The 15,242-nt window shown below is 47.5% G+C and overlaps 2 protein-coding genes across 3 annotated transcripts in view; both read left to right on the top strand.

The window, feature by feature from the left end:
• Positions 1 to 15,242, top strand: part of EIF4EBP2 (eukaryotic translation initiation factor 4E binding protein 2) — a 445,368-nt gene that overhangs the window by 52,725 nt on the left and 377,401 nt on the right. The gene's annotated exons all lie outside the window — the stretch shown is intronic.
• Positions 4,894 to 15,242, top strand: part of MARF1 (meiosis regulator and mRNA stability factor 1) — a 39,264-nt gene continuing 28,915 nt past the window's right edge. For both annotated transcript variants that reach the window (XM_049789080.1, XM_049789079.1), the window contains exons 1-4: positions 4,894 to 4,979; positions 10,095 to 10,296; positions 11,829 to 12,548; positions 13,803 to 13,977. In XM_049789080.1, coding sequence (XP_049645037.1) covers positions 10,153 to 10,296; positions 11,829 to 12,548; positions 13,803 to 13,977 — 1,039 coding nt within the window. In that variant the 5' untranslated portion in view covers positions 4,894 to 4,979; positions 10,095 to 10,152. The remainder of the gene's footprint in view (positions 4,980 to 10,094; positions 10,297 to 11,828; positions 12,549 to 13,802; positions 13,978 to 15,242) is intronic.

The raw sequence follows: 15,242 nt of genomic DNA, 5'->3' as shown, positions 1-15,242 counted from the left end.
TTACAGATCCACCAGGCCATAGGGGCTGCAGGCACTGGCTGGGCCAAGAAAGGCCTCACTGTCCATGCACCACTAGGACTTTATAATTAAAATTTAATACAACAGTAGTACAAGTATCTTACTCCTGTTGTTTTATCTATCCAGGCCCCTTAAAGGATACTTTTTTTTTTTTTTTTTTTGCTCAGGGGTTACTCCTTGCTCTACACTCAGAAATCACTCCTGGCAGGCTTGGGGGACCATATGGGACGCCAAGATTCTAACGCCTTATCTCCATGCTATCTCTCCATCCCCCATTAAAGAATACTTTTAAAAAATATATCAAAGTACTCTAATCAAATATCAAATTGCATTTTGATGCATAATTGCCTGCTTATAAGGATTGGTATACAACAGTTTAGGCTAGTTTTCTATATCAAATAGTACACTTAATTTAGACTTTATTAACTTTATTGATATGATCAACTATATTTACCTTCACATAATCAGAGTTCTGTCAAAGTTTAAGAAAAATATCTGTGGGCCCGGAGAGAAAGCACAGCAGTGTTTGCCCTGCAAGCAGCAGATCCACGACCAAAGGTGGTTGGTTCGAATCCCGGTGTCCCATATGGTCCCCCGTGCCTGCCAGGAGCTATTTCTGAGCAGACAGCCAGGAGTAACCCCTGAGCAACGCCGGGTGTGGCCCAATAAAACAAAAAAAAAAAAAGAAAAAGAAAAATATCTGTTATCTGGCTTTGATTCTGGAGTCCAGCTCTTGCCAGGTATAGGGTTTGGAGAGGCCCCTGCCGAAGGCCTTCTCCCTAGCCTGGGGAGTGCTGGGATGCTTGGCAGGCCCCCAGCCATCCCCCTTTCTCCCCTGGACTCCAGGCCTTCCTTGAGTGCCAGCTCAGATGGCCAGAAGTGGGTTCAGGTAGACTCTTAGGGGTCCTCAAGCTTCCCCCCTCCCTCCGTACTCCAGGAGGAAGGTGCATGGAGAGGAGGGCGGGCAGATATCGGCTTCCGATTTCCCCTTTAATTCTGGAGACCAGCTCTTGCCAGGTATGGGGTTTGGGGAGGGCAGGCTGTTCTAGCACTGGTTTATATTGGGACAGTCAGTGGAAATTTTTTTCTTTGTTTTCATATTGGTAGTATTGTGTGCAAATATCCATAATATCCATCTTATATTGGAACCTTGTTACTGCCCTACTAATATTTTACTGCCTCAGTCCCAACCCTTACTTCCTCCCATCCTCCCATGTAGGTGCAGGTAATGACATGAAGCTCACCACATAGAGTGATAAGTGCAGTTAGAGAAATAACTACACTGAAAACTATCATAACAATGTGAATGAATGAGGGAAATAGAAAGCCTGTCTCGAGTACAGGTGTGGGTGGGGTGGGGAGGAGGGAGATCTGGGCAATTGGTGGTGGGAATCTTGCACTGGTTAAGGGGAGTGTTCTTTACATGACTGTAATCATACAACTACAATCATATTTGTAATCACGGTGTTTGAATAAAGATAATAATTTAAAAAAAAGAAAAATATCTGCTCTTTTTCCTATGCTTTGTGGCTAAAAATGTTTTAAGAAATTAAAAAAATCAGGGGCCGGGTAGGTGGCGCTGGAGGTAAGATGTCTGCCTTGCAAGCGCTAGCCAAGGAAGGACCGTGGTTCGATCCCCCGGCGTCCCATATGGTCCCCCCCAAGCCAGGGGCGATTTCTGAGCACATAGCCAGGAGTAACCCCTGAGCGTCAACCGGGTGTGGCCCAAAAACAAAAAAAAAAAAAAAAAAAAAAAAAAAAGAAATTAAAAAAATCTATAATTGACTTCCTTCTATTGTTTGTTTTCTCTTTTGATTTCCTCTTTTTCTGGGCATGGGTTGGGTCACACCTGACAGCACTCAGGGGTTACTCCTCGCTCTGTGCTCAGAAATTGCTCCTGGCAGTCACGGGGAACCATATGGGATGCTGGATTCAAACCACCATCTGTCCTGGGTTGGCTGCATGCAAGGCAAATGCCCAACCACTGTGCTATCTCTCTGGCCCTGATTTCTTCTTATATCTTGAGTTTAGGTCTGTGTTCAAAGCCAAATAAAAAAGGAAGAAAAAGAACAGCTTAAGGATGTTTAGTTGGTACCTCGAAAGAAAGATTGTTGGGGCAGAGCGATAGCACAGTGGTTAGGACGTTTACTCACATGCAGCCAACCCAGTTCCATTCCCAGCATCCCATACGATTCCCCCAGCCAGCCCAGAGTGATTTCTGAGTGAAGAGCCAGGAGTAACCCCTGAGCGCTGCCAGGTGTGGCCCAAAAACAAAAACAAAAAGTAAGATTGTTTGCCTTGCATCTGCCAACCCAGGTTTGAATCCAGCATCCCATAAAGCTCTCAAGCAGCACTACTAGGAGTAATTCCAGCATGCAGAGCCTGAAGTGACCCCTGAGCATTGCTGGGGGTGGACCCAAAACAAACAACAACAACGAAGAAAAACAATACGGTAGAATTAAAAGTTGTTTGCCTAAAAAAAAGTTGTGGGCCCGGAGAGATAGCACAGCGGCTTGCAAGCAGCCGATCCAGGACCAAACGTGGTTGGTTCGAATCCCGGTGTCCCATATGGTTCCCCATGCCTGTCAGGAGCTATTTCTGAGCAGACAGCCAGGAGTAACCCCTGAGCTGGTTTTGGTTTTGGGTGTGCCCCCCGCCCACCCCAAAAAAAAGTTGTTTGCCTGCTCTAATTCCCTCTTGAAAAATACAACCTACACATAGATTTATTCCGCAATAATAAATGCCTAAACAGAGAAAAGGTGTGTGTACTTGTCATCTGCCTCCTGGAAGAAGACAATAGAATTCTTCAGCTACAAGTTTGATCTTGTCCTAAGCAAAGCAGGTTACAGAGACTTTTAGCTGCCCCTGAAAATCTCCCAGTTAATGTGGATTGCCTAAGGAAATTGCCTAGTCAAAAACTTCAGGGTAAAATATCTTCCCTTTTGGCAATTCCTACTTCCTAAGTGAATTTGTGTCTTGGCAAGCTCCATAAATAAACTTGTCAGCCCCTGTGCATTCTAAAACTGTCTAGATTTAGATCAGTTCTTTGTTTTTCTCTTAATTTGTAGCCAGATATAATGAGCAGCTGGCAATTTCAAAAAGTTCCCTTGTGGGGGCTGGAGCTATAGCACAGCGGTAGGGCGTTTGCCTTGCAAGCGGCTGACCAAGGACGGATCAGGGTTCGGTTCCAGACATCCTGTATGGTCCACTGAGCCTGCCAGGAGGGATTTCTGAGAGCAGAGCCAGGAATAACCCCTAAACGTGCTGGGTATGGCCCCCAAACAAAACAAAAGGACCCTTATATTCACTTAAATCTTTAAAAAATTTTCAGGTAAAAGTGTATTTACAAGGCGTCTTAAAAGAGAGGCTTCTTGGGGCCGGAGATATAGCATGGAGGAAGGACATTTGTCTTGCATGCAGGACAGTGATTTGAATCCCAGCATCCCATATGGTCCCCTGAGCCTGCCAGGAGCGATTTCTGAGCGTAGAGCTCAGGAACCCCTGAGCACTGCCAGGTGAGACCCAAAAACCAAAAAACAAAAACAAAAGAGAGGCTTTTTATCCACCAGTAATACTTGTTTTATTGGGACTTTAACAACTAACTCGGTCTCCTTTATTGCTAGCCCTGCCTGTCGCTGGAAAACGGGCATTCATTTGTACCAAGACCCCTTTTCTTACTAAGGGCAGATGAACTCTTACTTGCCGGGGACAATGTCTAGCGTCGTCTTATACTTAACCAGTATATGTAATATGTATATATACAAGTATATATAGATATAAGTATCTATATATACACAAATATATATATGAATATATATACACATGTGTATATATAAAGTCTTATACTTGCCAATTGACTCGCAGCTTTGAGACGAGCCTAGCGGCTTCAATGCCTCCCGGGGACAGCACCTTTACTTTCATTTGGGGGGTGGGCACACCCCAAGCTGTTTAGGAGCTACTCCAGGCGGTGCAGACCAAGCCAGACCGCTTGTAAAACACACAAAAAGCGTTTCAACCCCAGGAAGGGGCTTTCCTGCTGGCAGCTATTTTTCCCTACACCTGCTATTAAGTTGCAGTAGGACCTAGTGATTAGGTAAAGATGCTGGAGGAATCCATGCACCTTGGGAACTCTGAAAATATTAAAGTAGCATCACCACGTGACCAAGGGTGAGAAAAAAAGGGGGGGACTTGCAGACACCCAAGAGACCTGAGGTTACATTTTTTACCAGAGTCCCTATTTCATTCCCCCCTTTAAAAAAAAAAAAAGCCTAGGGAAGTAAAATACCATGACCAATTAATGCAAGTTCTTTTTTTTTTTTAATTCTTTTTTTTTTGGGTCACACCTGGCAGCGTTCAATTAAGGGTTCCTCCTGACTCTACGCTCAGAAATCGCTCCTGGCAGGCTCGGGGGACCATATGGGATGCCGGGATTCGAACACCAGCCTTCTTTCTGTACGCAAGGCAAACGCCTTACTTCCATGCTATCTCTCCGGCCCATGCTCTTGTCTTCTTCTTCCTCCCCCGGTTCCCTGATTCTCATCTCAAGTCCCTTTCCCGTGCCATAACCAGGAGGCAGACTTCGACAGAAGGAAGGCGCCTCCCAAAAAGCCAGCCAGGGTGACAGGGACTTGACCCTCGGGGAAGGAAAGGCAAGGAAGGGGCCTGAACTGGACAACAGATGCCGGGCCAGGCCACGCCCCCCGGGATCCCAGCATGCCTCGCGCGCGGAGCCGGGGCGTGGCTGTGTGAGAGGGGCGTGTCGTGTCGAGGGGCGTGACGTGCGTCGCTTTGCGTCAGGGGCGGGGCGGGGCAGATCGGGGCGGGGCGGGCGGGCGCTCCGGAAGCGGAAGTGGAGGGTGGTTTGGCGGCGGCGGCGGGAGCTGCGGAGTCGGGACTCACAACTCCGGGTGGGGGGGGCGGGGGGGCCGGAATGTGAGCCCAGGTGGGAGCCGGCGGCTGAGGTGAGTGGTGGGCTGGCAGCCAAGGGCACCCCCGTCGCCGGCTGGTCCGCTCCTCTTGGGGGTCACCAGGCTCTTGGGGCACGGACGCCCGCCTGGACGTCCGTCTGCTGCCTCCACCTCTCGGCCGACGGGGTTCCCGGGGGGAGCTGCGCCTGCGCGCCCTGCAGCCCACCCTCGGGGAAGGGTCCAGGTCCGTCCCCCTGGCCACGCCTGTCCTTGCTGCGCCACCGCTGCTGCCCTTTAAGGGGCCCCTCTGGCTCCCCGCCTGCACCTGTGCCCGCCCTTCCTTCCCCCCCCCCCCCCTTGGTGCCCTCCAGGTGTGGACAGCAAACACTTGCAGGAGCTGAGCCCAGTGCTTGCAAGGCCGGGGAAGGGGTTCTCAACGTCTCACCCCACTTCACCCAGGAGTACCCTGGACTTTGGGGTGCTTGAGGGTTTGAGGCTCTCCTACCCCTGCCCATTTGGAGCCTGATCCCCTCTTAGAGGTAAATAACAAACACCCTGGGAAGTTGCCTAAGCGCTTTCCAATGACATTTTTTTTTTAATCTTGAAGGCTCACCAGTACGTCTGAGCAATCAGGGCCTTCTTGCCTGCCTCCTTGTTCTCCTGTAGAGAAATGAAAAACTAAACAAATGCTTCTTAGATGGTTATTATTATTTTTTTTAACTCTTGCTTCGCGCTCAGCAGACAAGTGGAGAGATCAGAATGCATCATGATCCCTTGTCACCCCCTCTTAGAGGTAACAACCCTAGGAAGTTGCCTGGGCATCTTCTGCGCGCTTTCCAGTTTTTGTTTTTGTTTTTGTTTATAATCGTGGGACTCACCAGCACGTCTGAGCAGTCAGGGTCTTCTTGCATGCCTCCTTGGTTTCCTATAGGGAAATGGAAAACTAAACAAACACTTCCTAGATGGGTGTTTTTGAACTCTTGCTTCACGCTCAGCAGACAAGTGATACGAGAGATCAGACTACATGATCTCTTCCTTGTCTTAGACTTGTTTTCTTCAAGCGGTGAGACTGGCTTATTAGAAAGCAAAGAAGGACAGTTAGAGCGAGGAGCTTTTTCTGTTTGTTTATGTTATGTTATGGGCCACACGCTGTAGTGGTCAGGGTTCACTCCCCCCTCTGGGCTTATGGATCACTACTGGTAGTGCTTAAAAGACCATCTGAGTGTCAAATCGGCCTGGTGCAAGGAGATTGCCCTTTGCCTGTTATACTAACTCTGCCCACCCTAGATAAGCTTTTTAAATTTTTTTTTCCTTGCTTGCTTTTTTTTTTTTTTTAATAAGCGAATTGACAGGAGGGTGTGGATGGGTGTGAAAAAAGGCACCTGGCAGTGTCTTACCACTCTTACCGTGGTAAGATCAACACTAGTCTAAAGATCAACACTAAAGAAAATGCTGTGGTCACTATCAACCCTGGCAAATAGGACCTGAGGCTGTGTTGTCCCAGAAGCTGCTGGCGATTTGGGTGGTTCTGTAGACGTCTGATCTTGCTGTTAATGGTCCTTCCAACTGCCCCAAGCTCCCATAGTGAGAGAAAGAGTACTGCACACTCAAGTGAACTTGCTTTGACTTCACTTCACAGCCTTCCCGGGAATGCTTGGGGTGTTTTCAAGATATGGGCTCTAGCTAGAAAGTTTGCACTTTCAGTAGCTTTTATTGCATACTATTAGAGGATACCCCCTTGGTGTGTTGAGAGAGGAGGTACTGCGTCTGAGTCATGGTCTTTCTTACTGTGTTATTTTAGGCAAATTACAAAACCCCTCCCCTTCTCAAGATTTACTGAGAAAAAAAAATGATCTAAATATCTTCCTCTCTTTCTCCCTCAGTCATGGTGCCAAGCAAAGGCCTGCTATACAGTAGAAGCAGTAACTGTTGGCTGAAGGAGGATCTAAAACATTAATAAAAGCTTTATCTAAACATTATACCCACCACATTCACTCATGCTCCAGATGGGACTAGAAAGAGCTGGAGAGGCAGGTTGAAACTATCTTTTGAGAAGTTGAAACTATCTTTTGGGAGGTCTCTGGGGACTTGAACCCGTGTAGCTCGTAGGATAGATGAGCTCCATAATTTTTACTCTTCTGGAGCAGTGGACTTGATGCTTACTCTGCTTCTCTTCACCATTAAGGTGTAGGATCAAAAAGGCCTGAGAAGCCACTTTTATTCTATTTGTCCCTTGGGAGTGCCAAAGGGAGATGATAGTGACTAGCAACCCTGCTAGCACAAAATGGAAACAGAAACTTGGGACAGTTTTGGAACTTTGACACAAGGGCAAAGTGTAGAATGTTTTCCGCTTCCTGGCTCTAGGGTCTCCATGGTTGATAATCCACTCTATTATTGTGCAAAAATAGCCACAGTCATGGACTAGAGTTTGATCCCTGGTACATTATAGCCTGGTGGCCCTGCTGTGTGGAATTACGAAGTTTGGTTTGCCAGGCATCAGTAGTGTAGCCTCCAGATTGCCTGATAGCCTCCAGATTGCCTGCATCGGGGGAATGGGGACTCCCATGGAAGCAGCAGCAGTAGCAACAATAATGATAGACGCAGAAAGCATTCAGTATATTTTGCTGTATCAATAAAACTATAGTCATTAAAATTGAGCTTTTTTTTTTTTTTTTTTTTTTTTGTGGTTTTTGGGTCACACCTGACAGTGCTCAGGGGTTATTCCTGGCTCCACGCTCAAAAATTGCTCCTGGCAGGCACAGGGGACCATATGGGACGCTGGGATTAAAACCGATGACCTCCTGCATGAAAAGCAAATGCCTTACCTCCATGCTATCTCTCTGGCCCCAAAATTGAGCATATTTTAAATTAAAAATACTTTAAATAAATTTAGAGGGGACCACACTCAGCTGTGCTCAGGGATCACTCCTAGTTGTGCTCAGGGCATCATGGGGTACCAGGGATTGAACCCTGGTCATTTTCATGTAAGGCAAGAGCCCTCCCACTATAATACCTCTTCCAACCCTTACATATATTTTAATTAAAGGAGGGAGATTGGCTGTCTTAAACCACATTCTGTCTCCACAGATTGGTTGCTCTTTTTTTTTGTTTGTTTTTTGGGTCACACCTGGCAGCGCTCAGGGGTTACTCCTGACTCTGCACTGAGAAATTGCCCCTGGCAGGCATTGAGGACCATATGGGAATGCTGGGATTCAAACCACTGTCCTTTTGCATGCTAGGCAAACACAACACCCTACTTCCGTGTTATCTCTGGCCTTAGATTGGTTGTTCTTAAATACATTTAGAGGCACTTATTACGAGGGCACAGTGAGTGGGTTTATTTGTTGTTGCTGTTGTTGATTTCATTTGTTTTGTTTTCTTTTTTTTTTTTTTTTTTTTTTTTTTTTTTTTTTTTTTTGTTTTTGGGCCATACCCACTGGTGCTCAGGGTTATTCCTGACTCTGGGTTCAGAAATTGCTCCTGGCAGGCTCAGGGGACCATATGGGCTGCCAGGAATCAAACCCAGGTCTTTCCAGGGGCTGCCACATGCAAGGTAAATGGCCCACTGCTGTGCTATCTCTCCAACCCCTGTTTGTTGTATTTTCTTTTCTTTTTTTTTGGGGGGGGGGGGCACACCCAGTGGTGCTCAGGGGTTACTCCTGGCTGTCTGCTCAGAAATAGCTCCTGGCAGGCATGGGGACCATATGGGTCACCAGGATTCGAACCAACCACCTTCGGTCCTGGATCGGCTGCTTGCAAGGCAAACGCCGCTGTGCTATCTCTTCGGGCCTGTTGTATTTTCTAAAACTATATACTGTCTCCTAGTAACTTTGTTTTATTTTGGGATGGGGGCACACCCGGTGGTGCTTGAAGGACCATATGGGATACTAAGATTCAAACTGGGATCTATCATATTCAAGGCAAGCTCCCTCCCTGCTGTGTTATTACTTCGGTCCATGTCTTCTGTTTTACAAGCAGAGTCTTCTTTTTTTTTTTTTTTTTTTTTTTGGTCTTTGGGTCACACCTGGCAGTGCTCAGGGGTTACTCCTGGCTGTCTGCTCAGAAATAGCTCCTGGCAGGCACGGGGGACCATATGGGACACCGGGATTCGAACCAACCACCTTTGATCCTGGATCCGCTGCTTGCAAGGCAAACTCCACTGTGCTATCTCTCCGGGCCCCACAAGCAGAGTCTTAAGGAAGAGGCTGTCAGACTCCAACCACATGAAAAAGGGGAAGTTTCACTGATATACAGAAGGGTTTCTACTGACCTACCCCTGGGTTCCAGATAATTGAATCTTGAAAATCTGGTTAACATAATTAAGAATTCAAGTGTGAAGAGTCCAACCAAGTGTGCTGTTTTTTTTTTTTTTTTTCTTAATAACCTGTAATACACTCCTTAACCATTCCATTTGGGGGTAGAAGTGCTATTCCTCATGGTGACTATTCCTGACTCTTTGCTCAGGAGTCCTTTGGGGGACTGTGTGGTAGCAGGGATACACGAGGGTTGAACTAGTGCAAGGTGAGTGCCTTAGCCACCCTATTCTCTCTGGCCTAGTGGAATTAAGCCAGTGAGAATGGAATTCTTTAATTTTGGGTCCACACTTGGTGGATCGTGTGTGTGTGTGTGTGTGTGTGTGTGTGTGTGTGTGTGTACCTGGTAGTGCTCAGGACTTAACCCTAGCTCTATGCTCAGGGATCATTCCTGGTGTGCGGATCATCCCCTGGAGTTGCTTGAGGTGTGTGTGTGTGTGTGTGTGTGTGTGTGTGTGTGTGTATGTGTGTGTGTGTGTGTGCGCGCGCGCTCTATGCTCAGGGATCACTCCTGGTGTGAGGATCATCTCCTGGAGTTGCTTGAGGTGTGTGTGTGTGTGTGTGTGTGTGTGTGTGTGTGTGTGTGTGTGTGTGTGTGTGTGTGTGTACCTGGTAGTGCTCAGGACTTAACCCTAGCAGGGATCACTCTTGGCTATCCTGGGGAACCCCATGTGGTGCTGGGGATTGAACCCAGGTGAGTTAAATGCAAGGCAAGACGAGTGCCCTCCCCACTGTAGTTTTGCTTCGTTTTACCACTCCGTTCTTGGTCCTAGAGATTAAACTTCTTAATCTCTCATTGCCCTTTATTAATGAGGTACAATTTGTAGACGTAACACTAAATTCACCTTCTTAACAGGGTGGAAGAATGAAAGAAAAGGAAGATGGAAGAATGTTGAACCACTTGGGCTGGCCATATGATGGAAGGGAACGGAAGTGAGAGTCCCTGCAGTAGAACCCTTGGATGGCTTCAACAGGATAATGATGCTAAACCATGGCTTTGGAAATTCTCTAATTGCTTTTCTCGTTCCGAACAGACATTGCCTCTTAATCCCCAAACGGTAAGTATGCTCAAGACTCAACAGCATAGAATTCTTTACGCGGAATTGATAAGAGGTCCATTGGGTCTGGGACACAGTTTCTTTCTTCCTTTGGTTTGTCTCATCCTGGTGTTAGTTGGTGCCACATTTTCCCTTGCATCGCTTTGCTGCTTTTTGTGACATATTGTGACTCCTGACTGAATGATAGTGTATATATTCCTTTTCATTTTTTAATTGAGGTTGAAATCTGAGCTTCAGGCACTCACTGTTGATCTCTGTCCCAACCAGAAGACATAACTTTCTTGCTTGATTTATTTTTAATTTATATTTTTCTGGGGAGACATATCCGGTAGCACTCAGGGCTTACACCTGATTCTACACCTGAGCATGTGCTCAGAGGTCACTTCTGGTGGGGCTCAGGACCATATCAGGTGCTGGGAGTTGTATGCCAGTCAGCCACACACAAGTCAAGCGCCTGACCTGCTGGCCTTTCTTGAACCTAATATAATTTTTGGTTTGTTTATTTTGGTGCCACATGCTGCTGTACTCAGAGCTTCCTCCTGGCTCTTCACTCAGGGATCACTCCTGGCAGGACTTGGGGGTACCCTCTGGGGTGCCCGGGTTTGAATCTGGGTGAGCCATGTGCAAGGAAAACACCCTTCCCACTGTCCTGTCTCTCTGGCTTTGTTGTTGATGTTTTTACTTCAGCTATAATGTCCTTAAATACCTTTTCCCAAAAGGCCACTTGGGCCTGTCCCCATAATGTTTTGGATCTTCTACTCCAGAAGATCTGTTTTGTTTTGTTTTTTTGTTTGTTTGTTTGGGCCACACCTGGTGATGCTCGGGTTACTCCTGGCTATGCACTCAAAAATCGCTCCTGGCTTGGACCATATGGGACATATGGGAGATCAAACCACTATCCGTCCTAGGCTTGTTTCCTGCAAGACAAATGCCTTACCGCTTTGCTCCACCGCTCTGAACCCTACTTCAGAACTCAGCTACAGGAACAATTTTTCCCATGAAAAATATTACCGTGAATGTCATCTTTACTGAATGCTCTTGGTAGCTCTTAGTTGTTATTTCCATGCATTCTGTTTTGTCTTTGAATGAAGCAAAGGACAATTGTGTAAATAAAACAGGTTCCTCCCTCTCCCAGTTTCTTAAAACTGTAGAAAAACAGGTTTTTTGAGTCGTCTTTTTATTTGGGGGAGGGGGTTTAATTGGGCCACACCTGGTGATGCTCAGGAGTTATTCTTAGTGATGTTTGGGATACCATGTGGTGCCAGAAGTTAAAAGGGGGGTCGACCTCAGGCAAGAAAGTGTCTTCAGCTTTGTACCAGATCTCAGCCATCTTAACTGTTGTGAAGTAGATCTCTTGCACATCTCTCTTCAGAAAGCCCCTTGTTTTTAACCATTTCCATTCAGCTTGCAATGAGTTGAGTGACCCAAAGAGTGTGGAGCTCCATTCCTTTTCCTTTCTGACATGAAATATGATGGGAGGCTTGCTGACCTCCTCCAGTGAATAAACCTGTGTCCTGATTTCTGTTCTCCAGAAAGATTACATGGAGAACAAGAAAGTCGCTGTGGACCTCAAGAACGTACCATCTCCCCTCCGTGCTGGCGCTAAGCTTTTCCCAGCCGTCCCACTTCCAGATATTCATTCTCTCCAGCAGCCTCAACTTCAGCTTTCGACGGTGCCCAAAGTAAGCTGCTGTGCTCACTGCACTCATGAACCGGCCACATCGCCTTTGCGGCTTGGCAGTGGTGGTGGTGGTGGCGGCGGCGGTGAAGGTGCCGGGGGCTTGGTGCACACGGGCAGCCTGTTGGCCACACAGAGCACCAGGACAATCACATGTCAGGTGGGATCCGGTGCGGCCTTCCAGGCGGCCTCCCCACTGCACAGTGCCTCAGCGAGGAGCGGTGTCACCGGCAGCAGCAGCAGTGGTGGCAGCGGCGACTTCCCCAGCATGTGCCTCCAAGGCAGCAGCCTCTCCTGCAAGCACCTGCCCTGCTGTGGAAAGCTTCACTTTCGGTCATGTCCTGGGAACGCACACAAACTCTACCCATTCCCCCCTCTGCCGGGCTGTGCCCCTGCAGCCTATTTCCCCTGTTCCGAGTTCCCCAGTTCCGAGTTCCAAATGTCGGGGCATTTGGAAGAGCACATCTCCCCACCGGAGCTTGCCCCTCACTTGTGTACCAGCTCCCTACACCTAAACCTGGTCCCTCCAGTTTGTTTAAAGGGCTCCCTGTACTGCGAAGAGTGTCTCAACAAGGTGGGTATATTTTTCGACATGGCCCCCACCCCGCCAGCGCAGCTGAGGGCTGAGCAGTTTATTTATGTAGAGGTGGCTCACATCCAACCAGGGATGGGGGTTGGTGGCCAGAGCCCAGTTCTGCAGGCTGGAGATAGCACCCCACTAGCCTTGATTCCAGCTCCAAACTCTTGAAAGGGGGATTTGCTTTGGAAGGTCCTTACTGTGCATGGGGATGGAGATTTCCCTGTAGAGTAGTTTTGTCTTTCCCTCCTCCAAATTTTCCCCCAGAATTTCCAGGCTAAGTTGCAGCAAAGTGTAGAATGGATGGGACCATGTTAGTGCATATAGTTCCCCAGTCTCAGAGCATCCCTATTGCTTGGGAATCTATTTCACACACAAATGGAAAAGCCCAGGGAGGGCAGTTGTGTGGGTGTGTGCTGTTCCTCATCATCAGAAGTTAGAGCACAACTGTGTTTCTGTGTTACCCACCTGCACCTTACATGTAGGCCCTCTCATGTATCTTCACTGACTATGGGTTGTCATGGTAGACTGGGGGACTTGGAAGAAGTCTCAGTTGCCAGAGATTAGGTCAGGGGTCCTCAAACTTTTTAAACAGGGCCAGTTCACTGTCCCTCAGACCATTGGAGGGTCTGACTATAGTAAAAACAAAACTTATGAATGAATTCTTATGCACACTGCATATATCTTATTTTGCAATGAAGAAACAAAAGATACAAATACGGGCCCGGAGAGATAGCACATCGGTGTTTGCCTTGCAAGCAGCCGATCCAGGACCAACGGTGGTTGGTTCGAATCCCGGTGTCCCATATGGTCCCCCGTGCCTGCCAGGAGCTATTTCTGAGCAGACAGCCAGGAGTAACCCCTGAGCACCGCCGGTTGTGACCCCCCCCCCAAAAAAAAATAACCAAAAAACAAAAGATACAAATACAATATGTGGTCCATGGGCCATAGTTTGAGGACCACTGGATTAGGTTCTCATTTTTCTGTATGTCCAGTGAGTCCCTGAAAACAGGTATAGGCTTGGAATGTTAGTGGCTTCCTCTGGTCTCTTATAGTTACAGCTCGAAGTGAGTTTGTGAGGCAAGAGCAATGTGGCCCTGGGGGAGAGAGGCTTTGAGCAAACCCAGCCTCTCTGGGTTAGCAGGTGGAGAGGAAAAGCACGTAGAAATGTGTTTTCAGTAGCTGTACAACTCTAGGTCTTGATATGATGTATCTGAAACTTCCCTTTCGTTTAAAAAATTTTCAAAACAGCCAGCAAGAAATAGTATCGTCAATGTTGCTAAAGTCTGGCCAAATATACCACCTCCGAACACTCCGACAGCACCTGTCACGGTTCCTCTGTGTAACGGCTGTGGCACCAAAGGAGCAGCAAGTGAGGCCAGGCTGCTCCTGGCCACCAGTCTAGGCAAAGCCACTTCGAAATTTGGTAAATGACAGTGCAGTATGACCTGCACCTCTTTCAGTCGTTTTACTCTCAGACACACTGCTTTTTTTCTAGAGGGGGGGATTGTTTCAGGGCCACACTGGTAGTGCTTAGGGGTTACTCCTGACTTTGCTCAGGGATCATTACTTGTGGTGCTTGGGAAACCCCATGGGATGCTTGGGATCAAACCCAGGTTAGCCATGTGCAAGGCAAATTCCACTCCCCACTGTGCTGTCACTCTGGCTTTCCATCATTACCCTTTTTGTTTTATTTTTATTTTTGGGTTCACACCCAGCGGCGCTTGGTTTACTCCCAGCTTTGTGCTCAGAAATCACTCCTGGCATGCTCGGGGGACCAAATGGGATGCTGGGATTTGAAACACCATCTGTCCTGGATTGGCTGCGTACAAAGCAAATGCTATCTCTCCGGCCCTATCACCACCCTAAGTTCCTGTGATTCAAAAGCCACTGGGGTTATGCCTCTCTCTCTTGACTTTTGGTAAATGTTTTTATTTTCGTGAACCCAGAGAGTGACTGGCCCTTTGTGATGAGCTAAGACATTGTTTAGAGTCAGAATCCTTTGGAAAATGGGGATCTATTGAGGAAAACAGCTGCGGTGGGTAGGACTCAGTGGTCAACTTGGTCTCAAAAGCACAAGCAATGCTTGAATGTACCATAGAAGCACTTGGTATTTAGACAGATATAGTAAAATGATTAAAACTCTGTTGAGCCGGAATGATATTTCAGTGGGGAGGACACTTACTTTGCATGCAGCCAACTCGGGTTCCTTCCCCAGAATTCTGTATGATCCCCTGAGCACTGCCAGGAGTGATTTCTGCCTGCAGATCTAGAAGCTAGCCCTGAGCATTGCCGTGTGTGGCTCAGAAACTAAAAACCAAACTCAGAGTTGATTCCTCAGAGTAATTGGTGTGACCATTTGCCTTTTGTAAGCCTCTTTTCAAACTGTTACACTGATGTTGATTTGGCATGAAAACTTGTAGGCAGGCCTGAGTGAAGTCTAAAGCACAGATGCCCCTGACTCACCCCCAGCTACAGGGTGTGTCCTCCATCCACCCTTGCTCAGAGATCTTGATCAGGGGATTTAAAGCCAGGTCAACCCCAAAGTCCCTGAGACTGGTTGGTGGACAAACAGCTTGTTCTTTGCAAGGGGTTTTCTGTGTACTCAAAGTCCTTTGGCCTCTTCGGTCTATTTTTGCTTGAAAACTTGAGAATAATGACTTGAGCACTACGGGGTTGTTTGTCTTCTGA

The sequence above is a fragment of the Suncus etruscus genome, chromosome 15 (assembly GCF_024139225.1).
Source record: "Suncus etruscus isolate mSunEtr1 chromosome 15, mSunEtr1.pri.cur, whole genome shotgun sequence".
In the NCBI taxonomy this organism is placed as follows: Eukaryota; Metazoa; Chordata; class Mammalia; order Eulipotyphla; family Soricidae; genus Suncus; species Suncus etruscus.
Note: the sequence above shows the minus strand (reverse complement) of the source record. Positions and strands in the feature narration are given on the sequence as shown.